The sequence below is a fragment of the Phyllobates terribilis genome, unplaced genomic scaffold (genome assembly GCF_046119375.1).
Source record: "Phyllobates terribilis strain yellow unplaced genomic scaffold, ASM4611937v1 Scaffold_4__5_contigs__length_816908805, whole genome shotgun sequence".
NCBI lineage: Eukaryota > Metazoa > Chordata > Amphibia > Anura > Dendrobatidae > Phyllobates > Phyllobates terribilis.
Genome location: NW_027362764.1, coordinates 56,295,712 through 56,317,285, shown reverse-complemented (window position 1 = coordinate 56,317,285; position 21,574 = coordinate 56,295,712). Strand labels below are relative to the sequence as shown.

General features: G+C 45.4%; 1 protein-coding gene across 4 annotated transcripts in view; it reads left to right on the top strand.

Annotated features, from left to right (window-relative positions):
• Window positions 1-21,574, top strand: part of PEX1 (peroxisomal biogenesis factor 1) — a 71,705-nt gene that overhangs the window by 34,332 nt on the left and 15,799 nt on the right. For all 4 annotated transcript variants that reach the window (XM_073677367.1, XM_073677364.1, XM_073677365.1 and 1 more), the window contains 9 exons: window positions 889-1,043; window positions 2,357-2,546; window positions 2,657-2,823; window positions 10,336-10,470; window positions 10,880-10,944; window positions 13,941-14,083; window positions 14,167-14,270; window positions 15,839-16,015; window positions 19,246-19,473. In XM_073677367.1, the coding sequence (XP_073533468.1) occupies window positions 889-1,043; window positions 2,357-2,546; window positions 2,657-2,823; window positions 10,336-10,470; window positions 10,880-10,944; window positions 13,941-14,083; window positions 14,167-14,270; window positions 15,839-16,015; window positions 19,246-19,473 (1,364 nt within the window). The remainder of the gene's footprint in view (window positions 1-888; window positions 1,044-2,356; window positions 2,547-2,656; window positions 2,824-10,335; window positions 10,471-10,879; window positions 10,945-13,940; window positions 14,084-14,166; window positions 14,271-15,838; window positions 16,016-19,245; window positions 19,474-21,574) is intronic.

Here is a 21,574-nt window from a genome sequence, read left to right as displayed (position 1 = left end):
ATGCTGATGCTGAAGTTTAACCTCTTCACAATATGCGCCGCATACGGAGTAAGCCCGCCCCATAACTGGCAGATGATGGCTGTATGTGATACAGCCAGGACCTGTCTCTAACAATTGCGACTAGAGAGGAGCTTAGCCCTCGATTGACAGCCGCATTTAACACGTGCCACCATGCATGTGCGGAATTCCTTTCGTCCATCGGCACGCCCGTGACGTGATCAGATGATCTCAGCTTCAAGTCCCCTAAGGGGACTAACAAGAACAGTGTAAAGTAAAAAGACATGTTTTCTTTTTTTTTTTTTTTTTTTAAAAACCCATAAAAGTTCAACTCGCCCTCCTTTTCCCTCTGCGTTCATAAAAGTTCGATCTAATAAAATATAAAAATAATTAACCCGATTAGTAAACAACGTAACCACAAAAATATTGAAGAACTCCAAAATTAAGGGTTTTTTGGTCGCTGTAACACCACAAAAAAATTGCTGTAACAAGTGATAAAAACATCAGATCTATCCTAAAATGGTATCAATGAAAACATCATCTCGCCACTCAAACAGTAAGCTGCCACACAGCTCCATTGGCAGAAAAATGAAAATATTACAGATCTCGGAAAATGGTGACACAACCCCCCAAAATTTTTTTTGCAAACTTCATAATTTTTTTTTTTCACCACTAAAATAATAAAAAACTGGACATGTTTGGTATTGTCGTAATTGTACTGATGAGCAGAATCCTATTGCCAGGTCATTTAGCATCCCAGGCAGTCCCGGTAGAAAATGAATCGCAGCTGCCGCCACTGGCCTGGTGGGACCCCTGGTTGGAGGCTGGGTACGCATGTTACTCTTTGCAGAATTTGCTGACCTCCTGGGTTATTTTTTTCATGTATTTCAGTTCTGAAGGATCTAATGAAGGAAATAATCCGGATGGAGACGCAGATTGCCGTCATCGCAACCAGCCAGTCTGAGCATTCTCTAAACCCCATCCTCATTTCGTCGCAAGGAGTTCATCTTTTCCAGTGCCTTAAACCCATCCTGCCACCAGCTCAGGTAACCATCGTTGTCACTGATGTCTGTACATAATTATCTATTAGGTTCTTTTTTTTTTTTTACTTAATCCCCTGTATTTTGAGCTAAAAATAATTTTTGCAATTGGATTTCATTAAAAAAATGTTGCACCTATTGGCCGGCTGCAGAATGAGTTAACTGAGAATCTTTCAGTGAGTTCCTTTTGACGAGTAAAAATTAATTTCAGCCCAAAATACATGCATTTACATAAGCGAAAAAATAAATAATAATAAAAAAATTCCCCCAAAAGTCTCCATATTTTTTAAGACTTATTGTATTTTTCAAACTATAAGATGCACCGGACCATAAGACACACCCCAAATCTTGGGTTGGAAAATAGAAAGAAAAATATTTTTTATAAGATTGGGGTCCCTCTTATAGTCTGAATAGGTATCTTACCTGGGGAGGCAGTGGAGTGCGGGTCACAGGAGGTAGGGTCCTTCAGGAAACCGGCGGAAGTGGAGGAATGCTGCGGACCCTGGATGCAAGAAGCCGGTGCTCCAGCAGCAGGGAGTTGCGGTGGTGGTGGAGCAGAATCGCAGGGCCCTCCGTTCCCTCCCTCAGGAACCCAGTGGCTGCAGCAGAAAAGGTGAGATGCTGCGGGGCCAGTGTCTGCCTGGGGCCGGTGCTTGTGGCTGGAGCTAGGGCCTGGGCCTGACTGGGGCCTTTGCCTGGCTGGGGTTAGGGCCTGTGCCTTGCTGGGGCCTGTGCCTGGTTGGGGCTGGGGCCTGTGCCTGGCTGGGGCCGGTGTCTAGCTGGGGCCGGGGCCTGTGCCTGGCTGGGGCCGCGGCCTCTTCCTGGCCAGGGCTGGGGCCATGGCTGGGCTGTGAGCGGCGTGGCAGAGCGGCATGCACGGCTTTCCGGTGGCCGTGGCCATCTTCCTGTAGCTGTGATCTACAGGATAGTGGCCGCCTGAGCTCCCAGTCTGCGCATGCGCCGGCTCGGGCGGCCATTTTCCTGTAGATCACGGCTTCAGGAAGATGGCCACGGCCACCGGAAAGCCGCGCACGCCGCTGTGCCTCACTGCTGACAGCATCTCTCCTCTTCGTCTGCTGCAGCCGTCTCCGCGTTCCTGAAGGAGGGAGGGAATGCAGGGCCCTGCAATCCCGCTCCATCACCACCGCAACTCCCGGTGCATTCAGACGCACCCCCCATTTCCTCCCAAATTTGGGGGAAAAAAGTGTGTCTTATGGTCCGAAAAATACGGTAAATCAGTCTGCTAAATATTGTTTTTGACCTCGTAGATTCAGTCTCATATACAGACTAAGTCCGTAAGCGACACGTTTATTTTACAGAAGGAAAGGTCTGAAGTCTTCCGCTGCATTGTAGAGAACAGGCTTTCATGTGAAATCTCTCGCTTTAAAGACCTCGATCTCCATCACCTCGCAAAGGAATCGGAAGGTTTTGTCGCCAAAGATTTTGTCATGCTCGTCGAACGAGCCATAGAGTCCAGCGTGGCTACAAGAAAGATCTACATGAAACGAGGTGACGTGCCCCTGCTCTCCTAATGAATCCCCTCCGGCCTTCATTCAGATTCTTACAAATTTATTAAATATATATCGTAAACCTGCTCTTTTTTTTATTATATATTTTAGATCTAGTTTTGGCAACGTCAGACTTCCAGAAAGCTCTTAAAGGCTTCACTCCCATGTCCCTGAAGAACGCCAGATTACACAAGCCGAAGGACCAGGGCTGGAGCATGGTGGGAGGATTACACCATGTACGACAGGTTCTCAAGGACAACATTGAGTTACCAGCCAAGGTACAGAAATGTAACATATTACTCATGTCTTTCCTTACATAACAGTGGGATTTTTCACATGTATGCAAAAAAAAAAAATAATACTGTCGCTTTAACAACGTTTGCATAAATATGTAGCACAAGTGAATATAAGAAACTTTGTAGATTATCTTAGCAGCAAAATCTGTTTCTTTCTCCACTTATGAGCCTCTTCCTCTCCTCTTCCCACCTCTTAGCCTCATCATTTCATTTCATTCTGAAATACAGCTAAAACAAGACAGACTGCCAGTTAAAGGGGTTGTCCACTACTATTAATTATTGGTCATTCTATTTTCATGTTGAAAATAAGTATCTTTGTAAATACCTTGCTTTGCAGTTACTGCCTGTGAGCGGCGCTATCACTGGCCACTCCCAGGTATCACGTGACCCCCGTCTGCAGCCGGCTCTGACATCCGCTGATGTCACATCAAGTTTCGGCTGCAGCCGGGGGTCTCTCTCTTCTGCTTTCCACGATGAGTGATGGGCTGTGGGCAAGGTTACCCCGCGTGTCACACCCAGCATCCACCGCTCGCTCTCCCTCTCCTCATTCATTGGGAAAGCGCGCGGTGGATGCTGGGTGTGACACGCTGGGTAATCCCACCCACAACCCAGCATCCACCAAGGGGGCCGCGTCACTGATGTCATGCCTCACTTGACGTGACATCAGCGGCGGGTCACGTGATGCCTGTGAGTGGCCAAGGATAGCGCCGCTCACAGGCTGTAACTGCAAAGCAAGGTATTTCCAAAGATACATATTTTCAACATAAAAATAGAATGGCCAAATATTAAAAGTAGTGGACAACCCATTTAACTGAGGGATCAGATTACAGCTGCCTGTTGATCTTTATGTAGAGGGAAGGGGAGGAGCAGAGTGAGAAAAGATGTAATACAGAGATGTACAGCCACACACAAATCATGTACTGCTCAGTACTGATGTGTAATATCCTCAGTGCTGCTGCTGAACATGTGCTACATACAGTGGGGAAAAAAAGTATTTAGTCAGCCACCAGTTGTGCAAGTTCTCCCACTTAAAAAGATGAGGTCGGCCTGTAATTGACATCATAGGTCGACCTCAACTATGAGAGACAAAATGAGAAAACAAATCCTGAAAATCACATTGTCTGATTTGGAAAGAAATTTTTTTCAAATTTTGGAGGAAAATAAGTATTTGGTCAATTACAAACAAGCAAGATCTCTGGCTCTCACAGACCTGTAACTTCTTCTTTAAGAGGCTCCTCTGTCCTCCACTCATTACCTGTAGTACTGGCACCTCTTTCCTCCACTCATTACCTGTAGTACTGGCACCTGTTTGAACTTGTTATCAGTATAAAAGACACCTGTCTGCAACCTCAAACAGTCACACTCCAAACTCCACTATGGTGAAGACCAAAGAGCTGTCGAAGGACACCAGAAACAAAATTGTATCCCTGCACCAGGCTGGGAAGACTGAATCTGCAATAGGCAAGCAGCTTGGTGTGAAGAAATCAACTGTGGGAGCAATAATTAGAAAATGGAAGACATACAAGATCACTGATAATCTCCCTCGATCTGGGGCTCCACACAAGATCTCACCCCGTAGGGTCAAAATGATCTCAAGAACGGTGAGCAAAAATCCCAGAACCACACGGGGGGACCTAGTGAATGACCTGCAGAGAGCTGGGACCAACGTTACACAGGCTACCATCAGTAACACACTACGCTGCCAGGGACTCAGATCCTGCAGTGCCAGACGTGTTCACCTGCTTAAGCCATTACATGTCCGGGCCATCTGAAGTTTGCTAGAGAGCATTTGGATGATCCAGAAGAGTATTGGGAGAATGTCTCATGGTCAGATGAAACCAAAGTAGAACTGTTTGGTAGAAACACATCTTGTCGTGTTTGGAGGAGAAAGAATGCTGAGTTGCATCCAAAGAACACCATACCTACTGTGAAGCATGGGGGTGGCAACATCATGTTTTAGGGCTGTTTCTCTGCCAAGGGACCAGGACAACTGATCCGTGTACATGAAAGAATGAATGGGGCCATGTATTGTGAGATTTTGAGTGCAAACCTCCTTCCATCAGCAAGGGCATTGAAGATGAAATGTGGCTGGGTCTTTCTGCATGACATTGATCCCAAGCACACCACCAGGGCAACGGAGTGGCTTCATAAGAAGCATTTCAAGGTCCTGGAGTGGCCTAGCCAGTCTCCAGATCTAAACCCTATAGAAAACCTTTGGAGGGAGTTGAAAGTCCAGCGACAGCCCCAAAACATCACTGCTCTAGAGGAGATGTGCATGGAGGAATGGGCCAACATACCAGCAACAGTGTGTGCCAACCTTGTGAAGTCTTACAGAAAACGTTTGACCTCTGTCATTGCCAACAAAGAATATATAACAAAGTATTGAGATGAACTTTTGTAATTGACCAAATACTTATTTTCCTCCAAAATTTGAAAAAAAATTCTTTCCAAATCAGACAATGTGATTTTCAGGATTTGTTTTCTCATTTTGTCTCTCATAGTTGAGGTCGACCTATGATGTCAATTACAGGCCGACCTCATCTTTTTAAGTGGGAGAACTTGGTGGCTGACTAAATACTTTTTTTCCCCACTGTAGAGACAATAGAGCAGGGATTCACTAATACTACTCTGTACTGCTGCCTAATATCCTCCATGCTTTGGAAAATGTGCTACATAGAAGACAGAAGAGCAGGGATTCACTGCTACACTCCTCGGTTCTGCTGCAATATCCTCAATGGTGCTGCTTAATATTTGCTACATAGAGACAGGAAACCAGAGATTCACAGCTACGCTGCTGAGTTCTGCTGTAATATCCTCAATGCTGCTGCTGAATATTTGCTACATAGAGACAGAAGAGCAGGGATTCACTGCTACACTGCTCAGTTCTGCTGCAGTATCCTCAGTGCTACATAGAGACAGAAGAGCAGGGATTCACTGCTACACTGCTCAGTTCTCATGTAGTATCCTCAGTGCTACATAGAGACAGAAGAGCAGGGACTCACTGCTACACTGCTCAGTTCTCATGTAGTATCCTCAGTGCTACATAGAGACAGAAGAGCAGGGATTCACTGCTACACTGCTCAGTTCTCCAGTAGTATCCTCAGTGCTACATAGAGACAGAAGAGCAGGGATTCCCTGCTACACTGCTCAGTTCTCCTGTAGTATCCTCAGTGCTACATAGAGACAGAAGAGCAGGGACTCACTGCTACACTGCTCAGTTCTCCTGTAGTATCCTCAGTGCTACATAGAGACAGAAGAGCAGGGACTCACTGCTACACTGCTCAGTTCTCCTGTAGTATCCTCAGTGCTACATAGAGACAGAAGAGCAGGGATTCACTGCTACACTGCTCAGTTCTCATGTAGTATCCTCAGTGCTACATAGAGACAGAAGAGCAGGGACTCACTGCTACACTGCTCAGTTCTCATGTAGTATCCTCAGTGCTACATAGAGACAGAAGAGCAGGGATTCCCTGCTACACTGCTCAGTTCTCCTGTAGTATCCTCAGTGCTACATAGAGACAGAAGAGCAGGGACTCACTGCTACACTGCTCAGTTCTCATGTAGTATCCTCAGTGCTACATAGAGACAGAAGAGCAGGGATTCACTGCTACACTGCTCAGTTCTCCTGTAGTATCCTCAGTGCTACATAGAGACAGAAGAGCAGGGATTCACTGCTACACTGCTCAGTTCTCATGTAGTATCCTCAGTGCTACATAGAGACAGAAGAGCAGGGATTCACTGCTACACTGCTCAGTTCTCCTGTAGTATCCTCGTGGCTACATAGAAACAGAAGAGCAGGGACTCACTGCTACACTGCTCAGTTCTCCTGTAGTATCCTCAGTGCTACATAGAAACAGAAGAGCAGGGACTCACTGCTACACTGCTCAGTTCTCCTGTAGTATCCTCAGTGCTACATAGAAACAGAAGAGCAGGGATTCACTGCTACACTGCTCAGTTCTCCTGTAGTATCCTCAGTGCTACATAGAGACAGAAGAGCAGGGACTCACTGCTACACTGCTCAGTTCTCCTGTAGTATTCTCAGTGCTACATAGAAACAGAAGAGCAGGAATTCACTGCTACACTGCTCAGTTCTCCTGTAGTATCCTCAGTGCTACATAGAGACAGAAGAGCAGGGATTCACTGCTACACTGCTCAGTTCTCCTGTAGTATCCTCAGTGCTGCATAGAGACAGAAGAGCAGGGATTCACTGCTACACTGCTCAGTTCTCATGTAGTATCCTCAGTGCTACATAGAGACAGAAGAGCAGGGATTCACTGCTACACTGCTCAGTTCTCCTGTAGTATCCTCAGTGCTGCATAGAGACAGAAGAGCAGGGACTCACTGCTACACTGCTCAGTTCTCATGTAGTATCCTCAGTGCTACATAGAGACAGAAGAGCAGGGATTCACTGCTACACTGCTCAGTTCTCATGTAGTATCCTCAGTGCTACATAGAAACAGAAGAGCAGGGACTCACTGCTACACTGCTCAGTTCTCCTGTAGTATCCTCAGTGCTACATAGAAACAGAAGAGCAGGGACTCACTGCTACACTGCTCAGTTCTCCTGTAGTATCCTCAGTGCTACATAGAGACAGAAGAGCAGGGACTCACTGCTACACTGCTCAGTTCTCCTGTAGTATCCTCAGTGCTACATAGAGACAGAAGAGCAGGGATTCACTGCTACACTGCTCAGTTCTCCTGTAGTATCCTCAGTGCTACATAGAGACAGAAGAGCAGGGACTCACTGCTACACTGCTCAGTTCTCATGTAGTATCCTCAGTGCTACATAGAAACAGAAGAGCAGGGATTCACTGCTACACTGCTCAGTTCTCCTGTAGTATCCTCAGTGCTACATAGAGACAGAAGAGCAGGGATTCACTGCTACACTGCTCAGTTCTCCTGTAGTATCCTCAGTGCTACATAGAGACAGAAGAGCAGGGACTCACTGCTACACTGCTCAGTTCTCCTGTAGTATCCTCAGTGCTACATAGAAACAGAAGAGCAGGGACTCACTGCTACACTGCTCAGTTCTCCTGTAGTATCCTCAGTGCTACATAGAAACAGAAGAGCAGGGACTCACTGCTACACTACTCAGTTCTCCTGTAGTATCCTCAGTGCTACATAGAGACAGAAGAGCAGGGACTCACTGCTACACTACTCAGTTCTCCTGTAGTATCCTCAGTGCTACATAGAAACAGAAGAGCAGGGACTCACTGCTACACTACTCAGTTCTCCTGTAGTATCCTCAGTGCTACATAGAGACAGAAGAGCAGGGACTCACTGCTACACTGCTCAGTTCTCATGTAGTATCCTCAGTGCTACATAGAGACAGAAGAGCAGGGATTCACTGCTACACTGCTCAGTTCTCCTGTAGTATCCTCAGTGCTACATAGAGACAGAAGAGCAGGGATTCACTGCTACACTGCTCAGTTCTCATGTAGTATCCTCAGTGCTACATAGAGACAGAAGAGCAGGGATTCACTGCTACACTGCTCAGTTCTCCTGTAGTATCCTCGTGGCTACATAGAAACAGAAGAGCAGGGACTCACTGCTACACTGCTCAGTTCTCCTGTAGTATCCTCAGTGCTACATAGAAACAGAAGAGCAGGGACTCACTGCTACACTGCTCAGTTCTCCTGTAGTATCCTCAGTGCTACATAGAAACAGAAGAGCAGGGATTCACTGCTACACTGCTCAGTTCTCCTGTAGTATCCTCAGTGCTACATAGAGACAGAAGAGCAGGGACTCACTGCTACACTGCTCAGTTCTCCTGTAGTATTCTCAGTGCTACATAGAAACAGAAGAGCAGGAATTCACTGCTACACTGCTCAGTTCTCCTGTAGTATCCTCAGTGCTACATAGAGACAGAAGAGCAGGGATTCACTGCTACACTGCTCAGTTCTCCTGTAGTATCCTCAGTGCTGCATAGAGACAGAAGAGCAGGGATTCCCTGCTACACTGCTCAGTTCTCATGTAGTATCCTCAGTGCTACATAGAGACAGAAGAGCAGGGATTCACTGCTACACTGCTCAGTTCTCCTGTAGTATCCTCAGTGCTGCATAGAGACAGAAGAGCAGGGACTCACTGCTACACTGCTCAGTTCTCATGTAGTATCCTCAGTGCTACATAGAGACAGAAGAGCAGGGATTCACTGCTACACTGCTCAGTTCTCATGTAGTATCCTCAGTGCTACATAGAAACAGAAGAGCAGGGACTCACTGCTACACTGCTCAGTTCTCCTGTAGTATCCTCAGTGCTACATAGAAACAGAAGAGCAGGGACTCACTGCTACACTGCTCAGTTCTCCTGTAGTATCCTCAGTGCTACATAGAGACAGAAGAGCAGGGACTCACTGCTACACTGCTCAGTTCTCCTGTAGTATCCTCAGTGCTACATAGAGACAGAAGAGCAGGGATTCACTGCTACACTGCTCAGTTCTCCTGTAGTATCCTCAGTGCTACATAGAGACAGAAGAGCAGGGACTCACTGCTACACTGCTCAGTTCTCATGTAGTATCCTCAGTGCTACATAGAAACAGAAGAGCAGGGATTCACTGCTACACTGCTCAGTTCTCCTGTAGTATCCTCAGTGCTACATAGAGACAGAAGAGCAGGGATTCACTGCTACACTGCTCAGTTCTCCTGTAGTATCCTCAGTGCTACATAGAGACAGAAGAGCAGGGATTCACTGCTACACTGCTCAGTTCTCCTGTAGTATCCTCAGTGCTACATAGAGACAGAAGAGCAGGGACTCACTGCTACACTGCTCAGTTCTCCTGTAGTATCCTCAGTGCTACATAGAAACAGAAGAGCAGGGACTCACTGCTACACTGCTCAGTTCTCCTGTAGTATCCTCAGTGCTACATAGAAACAGAAGAGCAGGGACTCACTGCTACACTACTCAGTTCTCCTGTAGTATCCTCAGTGCTACATAGAAACAGAAGAGCAGGGACTCACTGCTACACTGCTCAGTTCTCCTGTAGTATCCTCAGTGCTACATAGAGACAGAAGAGCAGGGATTCACTGCTACACTGCTCAGTTCTCCTGTAGTATCCTCAGTGCTACATAGAGACAGAAGAGCAGGGACTCACTGCTACACTGCTCAGTTCTCCTGTAGTATCCTCAGTGCTACATAGAAACAGAAGAGCAGGGACTCACTGCTACACTGCTCAGTTCTGCTTTAATGTTTTCCATGCTACTGCTGAATATGTGCTGCATAGAGACAGTGGAGCAGAAATCCCTCATGTCTGTGTGTGCTGTGTATAGGAGACATCTTGGCAGTGAGTCTTCATGCACTAGCTCAGAAACAACAGAAAATTAGAGATAGGACTGCAGAGGAGAAAAGTTCAGGATACAAATGATATAATGGCCAGAAATAGTGTTATTCCTCGTGTACACACACAGCAGCTTATTGTGTGTAGTTACTGAACTTACATTTATGCTTTGAAAACAATATTCTCAGAAATGTAAATGTCTACTTTTTTTTTTCTTTTTAGTATCCAGAGTTATTTGCAAACCTCCCAATCCGGCACAGATCTGGAGTGTTGCTGTACGGGGCACCGGGCACAGGGAAGACTTTGCTGGCTGGTGTTATCGCTCATGAAAGCGGCATGAATTTCATCAGCATTAAGGTGATCTCTGTGTTTTGCATAAACTCTGCACATTCAACGCCCCTGAAATGTCAAATATCGGTCCAGTCTCTGAGCAGCATGTTACCAAGCTGAAAAGATATAGTTATACGGGAAATATTCAGTGTATCTTATTTAATGAAATCCCTGCTCATTCTGGGCTTAGGAGTCCAGTGGGCGGTCCTAATCTGTGACTGACAGCTGTCACTGAAAGCACAGTTATACAGAGGAAGCTGTCAATCACTGATTAGGACCACCACTGTTTTCAGTCAGGTTAAAGGGTGATTTTTTTTTTCCCCAGAGCAGTTTGTTGGCATCATGGACTGGCAGAGGGGAGATTTTGATAATTATGGGAGATGTAAAAATTGGTTTATGACCTTTTTTTGGATCAGTAAAAATATGTGTCCTTTAGGGTCCTGAGCTTCTCAGCAAATATATCGGAGCCAGTGAGCAGGCGGTGCGGGATATCTTTACAAGGTAATATTTTGTATGTGATGATAGGAAATGCCAGTTAAAGTGTAGCTGTTTAAAGGGATAATCCCATCTCCTAAAGTGATGACATATCACTAGTTCTACAATATAGGAATGGCTCCGGGTCTGGCAGACTGCTGCCGCCCTTATGGGAGAGTCAGTGCAATGCTACATATTCCCTATGTCGAGAAAAAACCGAGGAACTAGGAGTTTCTTGTACAAAAATATAACAAAATCTTTATTAAATACACATATATACATATTAGAAAAAAGACAATATGGATAGAAGCAGTGTGCAAAAGAAACGGTATCAGAAGGAACCCCCCTAGGAAAAAAGAACCAGGCAGAGGTTATCTGTAGTTATATAATAGGTATGGGCTGGGAAAAACGGAATATATGAGGCTAGTGATGACTAGTGAATCCAGGTAGTGTGTATAGGGCAAGTAACAAAAATATAAGCACACAGTGTGCCACTAAACTACAAACTCCCGGAGCCACCATCAACAAATTTGTAGGAGTAATGGACAAAAGAGCCCAGGTCCGCTTACCCTAATTAAAGTATCCCAAAGACCCTCAGACCGGTAGCTAGGGTGGATTGGCGTCTTCCCAACGTACGTTTCGCGTTGCCTGTGCCTTGCTTTCTCAAGGGAAGTACAGGTGTTGTCCTTCCAGGACTTTAATGTATCATAGCAACCGATCACATGGGAAACCATGTGATCAGAAGCTGGCCCATGGCGCTTCTGGAGTCGGTGCACGCCCCCTCAGGAAGCCACGCCCGCCCACCGCATGCCCAGCAGTCAGCCCACGGGAGGCACGTGCAGCCCCTGAGAGAGCCGCCACAGCGCCTGCGCGGGCATGGAAGATTCCAGACCGAGGCAGGTGGGCGCAGGTCCAGGAGGAGCGCGCGCACCACAGCGCCACCAATGATACATAGGTGTATATATATATGTCTTACAGGCCTTTCTAGGTACTGCAGGTATAAGTAAAAATAACATCCACAAAAAAAAAATAAAAAAAAATAATAATAGATATATAGAGAGAATAACGGCAAAATATCATATTCATAGATGACAGTATATCAGAATTCTTCCAAAGCTTTTTGTAGATGCCCCAGACAGAGGGATTCTTCAGAACGGTGCAGTACTTCAGAAAATAATAGCCAAAAGAATATCAAATACGAATAAAACCTGGACAAAAACAATGAAAAAAGATACGAACAATAAAGAACAAGTATGATAAAATAAGAAGAATTTTTAGTAAGGACAACCCATAACAAATTACCAAAACACCCACTGCAATAAAAAGGGGGGGAGGGGGGCAACACCGAATAAAAACGCATAGTACAGTACATAAAAAAAAACCAATATGTTTACTGTCAAAAATCAGGTCTAAAGAAAAGGAGAGAAACTCAGGGACTCATTGAGTCCATTGGGAGCCATTGTGTCAAGAGTCACAATCCGGCGTGTCTCATTTAACATTTCCACCACGTGTCCCTAGATGGATCAAATCAATTCCCCTAACCATCAGTGAGCGTGAATCGCAATTATGAAAATCCCTGAAATGGCGGGGGATTGTCTTAAGTTCTGATGTTTCGGTCACTTGCCTGGCAACGCGAATGTCTCTGACATGTTTTCAGACTCTGACTCTGAGCTCTCTGGGGGTGAGCCCCACATAAATAAGTTGGCAGCCACATGTGGCGTAATAGATAACATAAGTACTACCACATGAAATCCAATGTTTGTTTTTAAATTGGCGCTCACCCCCAGCAGAGTCAAAAGTCTTACAGCGAAGGACATTGGTGCATGTCAGGCAGTGACCGCACGGGAAACATCCCACTGTGGGTGCGAAAGAAGCCAAAAAAGTATTGTTGGCTGGAACATAATGGCTCCTAACAAGAAGATCACTGAGATTACGTGATCTCCTTGGTGTCAGACGGTTTGTCTCCTAGTAGTGGATACAGCGAGGGTTCCATACTGAGAATGGACCAATGTTTCGTTAGAATTGATCTCATTGTATTCCACTCTATTGTATGTTGAGATGAACCTAATCTTGTTGTCACCCGTGTCCTCTCGCCCACGAGGGTACAGAACTTGTGATCTCGAGGTTCTTTTTGCCCTGGTGTAACCTCTTTTAGTAGCCCGCCGGCTATAACCCCGCTGTACAAAGCGGGTCCAAAGGTCCCTATCCTGTGTCTTAAACCGTTGCATAGAGGAACAGATCCGCCTGACCCGGAGAAACTGTCCGACCGGGACGGCCCTAATTGTAGCGGGGTCATGGGTAGACGAAGCATGAATCAATGAGTTGACTGCAGTTGTCTTTCTGAAGACGTCAGTCTGAATGGCCGATTCGGAGTCCACCTCCAGACCGACGTCCAGAAATTCGATCCTGGTGGTATCGTATTTGTAAGTGAAACAGATAATTTTATCATTACAGTTAAGTCTGTCCATGAATACTTCTAGCTGCTGCACCGTGCCCCTCCACATCAAAAAAATGTCGTCGATGTATCGGTACCAGTACAGCACATGGTCTGCGGCCCACGCCCCCCCATCACCAAAAATTGATCTCTCCCATGATCCCAGGAAGAGATTGGCATATGAAGGGGCACAGGCAGCACCCATGGCTGTGCTGCGTATATGTAGATAAAAAAGATCTTTGAAAGTAAAAAAATTGTGGGTGAGGGCAAAGCGCAGCAGCTCCAGAATAAACCCGCATAAAGGGCCGTCCAGGTTGGAGGCACCCAGGAAGAGGCAGACTGCCTCTAATCCATCGTCATGGCGAATGCAAGTATAGAGCGTTTCAACATCCGCCATGACGAGGAGAACATCATCGTCCACAAAGATGCTGTCAACCCTGGTTAGGACGTCTGTCGTGTCCTTGATATATGATATTCCCTATGTCGGTCTCAGCAAATTCCAGGAACGTAGGGACCCCGCACAACTGATCTAGTCTCTTAATGGGGCAAAGTGCTAATGAAGTTTTCTTCTTCTGCCCTGTACTTCCAGAGCGCAGGCGGCCAAGCCTTGCATCCTGTTCTTTGACGAGTTTGATTCCATCGCGCCCCGTAGGGGACACGATAATACGGGGGTCACTGACAGGGTGGTCAATCAGATGCTGACGCAGCTGGATGGAGTGGAGGGGTTACAAGGTAAAATCATGAATACACAGGACTGTGTATATAGACTGGCTGATCTCTATATAAATAATTCATGCTTTTCATTATTTTATTAGGAGTTTACGTCCTGGCTGCCACCAGTCGCCCGGATTTGATTGATCCTGCCTTACTTCGACCTGGACGTTTGGATGATTGTTTGTACTGTCCACCCCCAGACCAGGTCAGGAATGATAACAAGCATTTCAGATTATGCTTGTATCACATTTTATGCCTGCCTTCTGCAAATGGCTCTTGGTGCATATGCCAAACACATCCATAACCCATCTCTGCTAAAACAGATATTTTTTGAGCATACATTTAGGAGGTATATGCCAGCGTGTCCATAAGGTGGCAGAGGAATCATAGAATCCTAGAATGTTAGAGTTGGAAGGGACCTCCTGGGTCATCTGATCCAACCCCCTGCTCAATGCGGGAGTCACTAAACCATCTCAGACAGATGTCTGTCTAGCCTCTGTGTGAAGACTTCCATTGAAGAAGAACTCGTCACCACCTCTCGTGGCCGCCTGTTCCTCTCATTGATCACCTCACTGTCAAACAGTTTTTTCTAATATCTAATCTGTATCTTCTCCCTTTCAGTTTCATTCCATTGCTTTTCATGTTTCCATGTGTAGATGAGACTAAGGATGATCCCTCTACACTGTGACGTCCCTTCAGATATTTGTAGACAGCTATTAAGTCTCCTCTCAGCCTTCTCTTTAGCAAGCTAAACCTTCCCAGACCCTTTAACCGTTCCTCGTAGGACATAGTTTCTCACCATCCTGGTAGCTCTTCTCTGAACGTGCTCCAGTTTTTCGATGTCTTTGATAAGATGTGGTGCCCAGAACTGGACACAGTATTCCAGATGAGGTCTGACCAAGGAGGAGTAGAGGGGAATAATGACTTCACGTGATCTAGACTCTATGCTTCTCTTAATACCTCTCAGAACTGTTTTGCCTTTTTTGCTGCTGCATCACCCTGTTGACTGATGTGCAGTCTGTGATCTATTAGTATATCCAAGTCTTTTTCACACGTGCTGTTGCTTAGTTTTATTCCTCCCATATTTTTGTTTTTCTTGCCCAGATGTAGAATCTTGCATTGCTCCCAGTTAAATACCGTACTATTACTCGCTGCCCATTGTTCAAGCTTATCTAGAGGAGGAAAGGTTAGCTGAGAGCTGAGACATGTGCCTAATGTAAGTCATATTAAGTCTGAAAGCCATTTCCTTTTATTTCCTTGACCTAAGGGCCCCAAACACATTAGATGAAAGACAGCTGGTGTATATGGATTTCTTTTGACTCTCCCCAGGATCGAGTTGCTGGAATTTCAATGGGCAAGGGAATTTTCAAGGGGAATAAGTCTCTGCCACAAGTGGCTGCAGCTTTATCTTCTCTCCCCATTGAAAATACATCAATGCTTGGTAGAGTCTGCCGGCAAGCATCTAATGTGTACGGCCAGATGCTTTATCCTGCAGCTCTGCTCATTCATATTGGCTGCTGTGCATTAGTACAACCCCCACCATAAATGAGTGAAAATGCTGAGACTATATACTACGTACAAGCAGTTGAAGGGGCTTTTGGGTTTTTGATTTATGTCATTCATAGTATATGAATGCAAGAGTCCCAAATCCAAACGCCACATCCTCCAGCGATCAGGGCCGACTAAAGGAAGATTATCAGGTGACGGCCCCAAATATTAAGCCTTGATTAGATCACCTCCCTCTTAAATAATTGTTTGGTTTAATTTTTACAGGCGTCTCGATATGAAATCCTTAAAGGTCTCAGCCGCTCTTTGACATTGGACCGTGATGTGGATTTTCAGTACATTTCCAGTCGCACCGAGAACTTTACAGGAGCGGATCTGAAGGCCTTGTTATACAACGCACAGCTAGAGGCGATCCATTCCCGCCTCGCAGCCAGTGCACCCCAGGTAGGACATCTTTATCTTTATTTTTACATGAAGGAGTTATCTCATGATACGTCATGGAAAATTTAAGCTCCTCCACTTAAGACTACCCCACTCTACGGGCCAGAATAGAGCGCCCCCTGCTGGGGTGGATGCAGGCTTTCCATGCATTACATCATACATGTCAAACTCTGGCCTGTGGGCCAAATCTGGCCCTCAGAGTGATTATATTTGGCCTGTGACACTAGAACCGCCACCCCTATGTGGGGTCATTATTTTGTATGCAGGGCTATGTCTGTATGGAGGACTATGCTGGGCCCATTATACTGTATGGAGGACTATGTGCAGCCATTATTCTGTATGGAAGACTGTGTGGGGCCCATTATACTGTATGGAGGACTATGTGCAGCCATTATTCTGTATGGAGGACTGTGTGGGGCCCATTATACTGTATGGAGGAATATGTGGGGCCCATTATACTGTATGGAGGACTATGTGGGGCCCATTATTCTGTTTGGAGGACTGTGTGAGCCCATTATACTGTATGGAGGACTATGTGCGGCCATTATTCTGTATGGAGGACTGTGTGGGGCCCATTATACTGTACGGAGGACTATGTGGGGCCCATTATACTGTATGGAGGACTATGTGGGGCCCATTATTCTGTTTGGAGGACTGTGTGGGCCCATTATACTGTATGGAGGACTATGTGGGGCCATTATTCTGTATGGAGGACTATGTGGGGCCCATTATACTGTATGGAGGACTATGTGGGGCCCATTATACTGTATGGAGGACTATGTGGGGCCTATTATTCTATATGGAGGACTATGTGGGGCCCATTATACTGTATGGAGGATTATGTGGGGCCCATTATTCTGTATGGAGGACTATGTGGGGCCCATTATACTGTATGGAGGATTATGTGGGGCCCATTATTCTGTATGGAGGACTATGTGAGGCCCATTATACTGTATGGAGGACTATGTGGGGCCATTATACTGTATGGAGGACTATGTGGGGCCCATCATTCCGTATGGAGGACTATGTGGGGCCCATTATACTGTATGGAGGACTATGTGGGGCCATTATTCTGTATGGAGGACTATGTGGGGCCCATTATACTGTATGGAGGACTATGTGGGGCCCATTATACTGTATGGAGGACTATGTGGGGCCTATTATTCTATATGGAGGACTATATGAGGCCCATTATACTGTATGGAGGACTATGTGGGGCCATTATACTGTATGGAGGACTATGTGGGGCCCATTATACTGTATGGAGGACTATGTGGGGCCTATTATTCTATATGGAGGACTATGTGGGGCCCATTATACTGTATGGAGGATTATGTGGGGCCCATTATTCTATATGGAGGACTATGTGGGGCCCATTATACTGTATGGAGGACTATGTGGGGCCATTATACTGTATGGAGGACTATGTGGGGCCCATCATTCCGTATGGAGGACTATGTGGGGCCCATTATACTGTATGGAGGACTATGTGGGGCCATTATTCTGTATGGAGGACTATGTGGGGCCCATTATACTGTATGGAGGACTATGTGGGGCCCATTATACTGTATGGAGGACTATGTGGGGCCTATTATTCTATATGGAGGACTATATGAGGCCCATTATACTGTATGGAGGACTATGTGGGGCCATTATACTGTATGGAGGACTATGTGGGGCCCATTATACTGTATGGAGGACTATGTGGGGCCTATTATTCTATATGGAGGACTATGTGGGGCCCATTATACTGTATGGAGGATTATGTGGGGCCCATTATTCTATATGGAGGACTATGTGGGGCCCATTATACTGTATGGAGGACTATGTGGGGCCTATTATTCTATATGGAGGACTATGTGGGGCCCATTATACTGTATGGAGGATTATGTGGGGCCCATTATTCTCTATGGAGGACTATGTGGGGCCCATTATACTGTATGGAGGATTATGTGGGGCCCATTATTCTGTATGGAGGACTATGTGAGGCCCATTATACTGTATGGAGGACTATGTGGGGCCATTATACTGTATGGAGGACTATGTGGGGCCCATCATTCCGTATGGAGGACTATGTGGGGCCCATTATACTGTATGGAGGACTATGTGGGGCCATTATTCTGTATGGAGGACTACGTGGGGCCATTATACTGTATGGAGGACTATGTGGGGCCCATTATACTGTATGGAGGATTATGTGGGGCCCATTATTCTGTATGGAGGACTATGTGAGGCCCATTATACTGTATGGAGGACTATGTGGGGCCATTATACTGTATGGAGGACTATATGGGGCCCATTATACTGTATGGAGGACTATGTGGGGCCAATATACTGTATGGAGGACTATGCTGGGCCCATTATTCTGTATGGAGGACTATGTGGGGCCCATTATACTGTATGGAGGACTATTTGGGGCCATTATTCTGTATGGGGGACTATGTGGGGCCATTATTCTGTATGGAGGAATATGTGGGGCCCATTATACTGTATGGAGGACTATGTGGGTCCATTATTCTGTATGGAGGACTATGTGGGGCCCATTATTCTGTATGGAGGACTATGTGGGGCCCATTATTCTGTATGGAGGACTATGTCGGGCCCATTATAATGTATGGAGGACTATGTCGGGCCCATTATTCTGTATGGAGGACTATGTCGGGCCCATTATAATGTATGGAGGACTATGTCGGGCCCATTATTCTGTATGGAGGACTATGTCGGGCCCATTATAATGTATGGAGGACTATGTCGGGCCCATTATTCTGTATGGAGGACTATGTCGGGCCCATTATTCTGTATGGAGGACTATGTGGGGCCCATTATACTGTATGGAGGACTATGTGGGGCCCATTATACTGTATGGAGGACTATTTGGGGCCATTATTCTGTATGGAGGACTATGTGGGTCCATTATTCTGTATGGAGGACTATGTCGGGCCCATTATTCTGTATGGAGGACTATGTCGGGCCCATTATTCTGTATGGAGGACTATGTCGGGCCCATTATTCTATATGGAGGACTATGTCGGGCCCATTATAATGTATACTGGTTGGTCAGCAACTTTGTCCAAGTTTTTCATTTTGGCCCTCTGTGTGTTTGGCATCCCTGCATTACCTTGACATCTTCTCGTGAGCGGTTTTCTTTATGACACATCCCCTTTTGCTTCTTCATTGTGTGCCTTCCTACAGACATTTGACTATTCACCTTTTTTATACCTTTCCTATTTCAGGACAGCGGCTCTGGATCCGACAGCGACGCCAGTTTATCATCAATGATTTTCTTAAACCAAAGCAGTATATCTGATGAATCTTCAGGAGAACCAGACAGCGCTCTGGAACAGTCTTTTACCTCTCTGGATATGGTCAAAATTCCTCCAGATGATACAAAGTCCAATATATGGCGCCTTTATTTCGGGAGCTCCAATGACTCTGACTTGGGGAATGGCAGTTCAGATCAGGTAATGACTCTAACCTCAGCCTGATCCATGCCGCATGCTTCATCATCTCAAATCAAAGAAAGGTATATTTCTACATATTCACCTATCACCCATAACATCTAAAGCACTCAACAAGACCTCCTGAAGGGGTCCCGTGGTGTCCGGCACCAAGCTATAAGCAGCCAATTCCCTTAAAGTGACCATACACCTTCAATCAATGATGGTCCACAGCCATTTTCTTGGCTTCCGCACACACATTCACATTCAGTCCCAGCGAGCGAGCATGTATCCTGTATGTCCTTTATTGTGCTCAGAAGTTTGTGCAGGCCCCAGGGCATAATAAACCGAACATGTAGAAAGAAAAGAAAACCAACATATACTCTCTTGACTGCTCATCGTCCCCCGTAAGGTCCTCGTCACCTCTTCGTACTGCACTGAAATCCTGGGCATCTTCACGCTAGTCCGGTACTTCTGGCTGAAACTAGGCCTGGGATGTACCTTGGAGACTAGTCATCACATTGATCTCAGACCATTCTTAACGGACCATTATCCTGCTGAGAAAGGGCACTGGGAATCCCGCTGCCATGATGGGGGGAACATGTTCTGTACAATGGTCCCCTGACAGAGACCATTGTAATACGATGATCAATTTTACCCACCTTGTGGTTTTTAATGCTATGGTTGATCAGTGTATGGAGAACGGTAAGAAACCCAAAATATTAATTGTACATGTGGTTCCTGGGCCAGAGATTCTGTATTGATCGGTTTCGTTCTACAGTGACCTCCCTTTAATCTGCACATTATCACTATTCTCCTATCACCATCTACTCACATCATTAACCACTAATTGATTTCTCAATTAATTAATTAAAGGTTACGAACAGAACATTTTTATGGCCATTTTTTTTTCCAATTCATGTATTTTGAGCTAAAAATAAATTTTGCAGTTGGATCTCATTAATAATATTGCACGATCGCTGGCTGCAGAATGAGTAAACTTAGAATCCATCAGTGAGCTTCTTATGACAAGAGTTTGTAACTCTTTTCTGCTGATTTTATAATCATGGACCACATCAAAGTTGAGCTGAACTTTTGATGTCATAAATCAGCTGAGAGGAGAAAAAGAAAACATTTCCCCCTATGTCGCTGACGGATTCTCAGTTCACTCACTCAGCAGCTGGCAATGTGCACAGAAACAAAGAGTCTGTAAAAACCAAACGATGCACAATTTTAAATGAAAACTAATTACAAAGTTGATTTTTACCACTCCCCCGCTCCAAAGAAAACAACTACTACATAGCAAAAGTAAAGACACTTTACAGCGCTCAACTGCTCCACTTTTCCTTAATGGTTAAAGGGGCTTTAAGCAGTTCCCCGGGTCCTAATGTGAGTTGATCACGGGTTGGGGGAGCGATGGACTTGTGTAACAGCAATGAACAGAATTCAGCTCCTCTCACTGCTGTTAGTGGCAGATGATGGCTGTATAATACAGCCATCATCTGCCGGGAATTATGCTGACTCAGCTCCTGAGCCCGCAGCATAAATGTGGACCCGACATTGGACATATTGGTAAATAGTAATGGAATACTGTGTTATGCCTGGTGCAGGGACTGAATGGAGGTGCATGACGTAGGGATTCTCTTTTTCATAACTTTAAGCTTGAAAGAAGACTCAAGATTATTGATTTCAAACTATAAAAGTGTTGATCCATAAGTAAAGTAGAAACCCCATGAGGCTGATGCTAATTACCCCTTATTAGGGTAAAAATTATTTCCCAAACTTCACATATTGTATTCCGATTAGTTTCCTGGATCAGCGTCCCCTCTTGGGGTTTTTATATAATTTGGATCCTATATCATGCCCTGCGCCCTTAAGCTCCGACCATTAGTATTGCTTAGAGTATTCCTTTACATTTCCAAATATGCCATGTCTAGTACATTAAAAGGAATGTGTCAGCAGAAATGACCAATTGTTTAAATCAGGTTTTTATGTTACCTAGTTTTAAAATATTTTCCTTTTCTTTTGTTTCCACATTTTTATCTATACAAAAACAAAAAATTGGAAAGCTTGCTATTTTCACACTGGTCATTAGACTCCTACTTCTTGTTCTGTACAGCAGTCT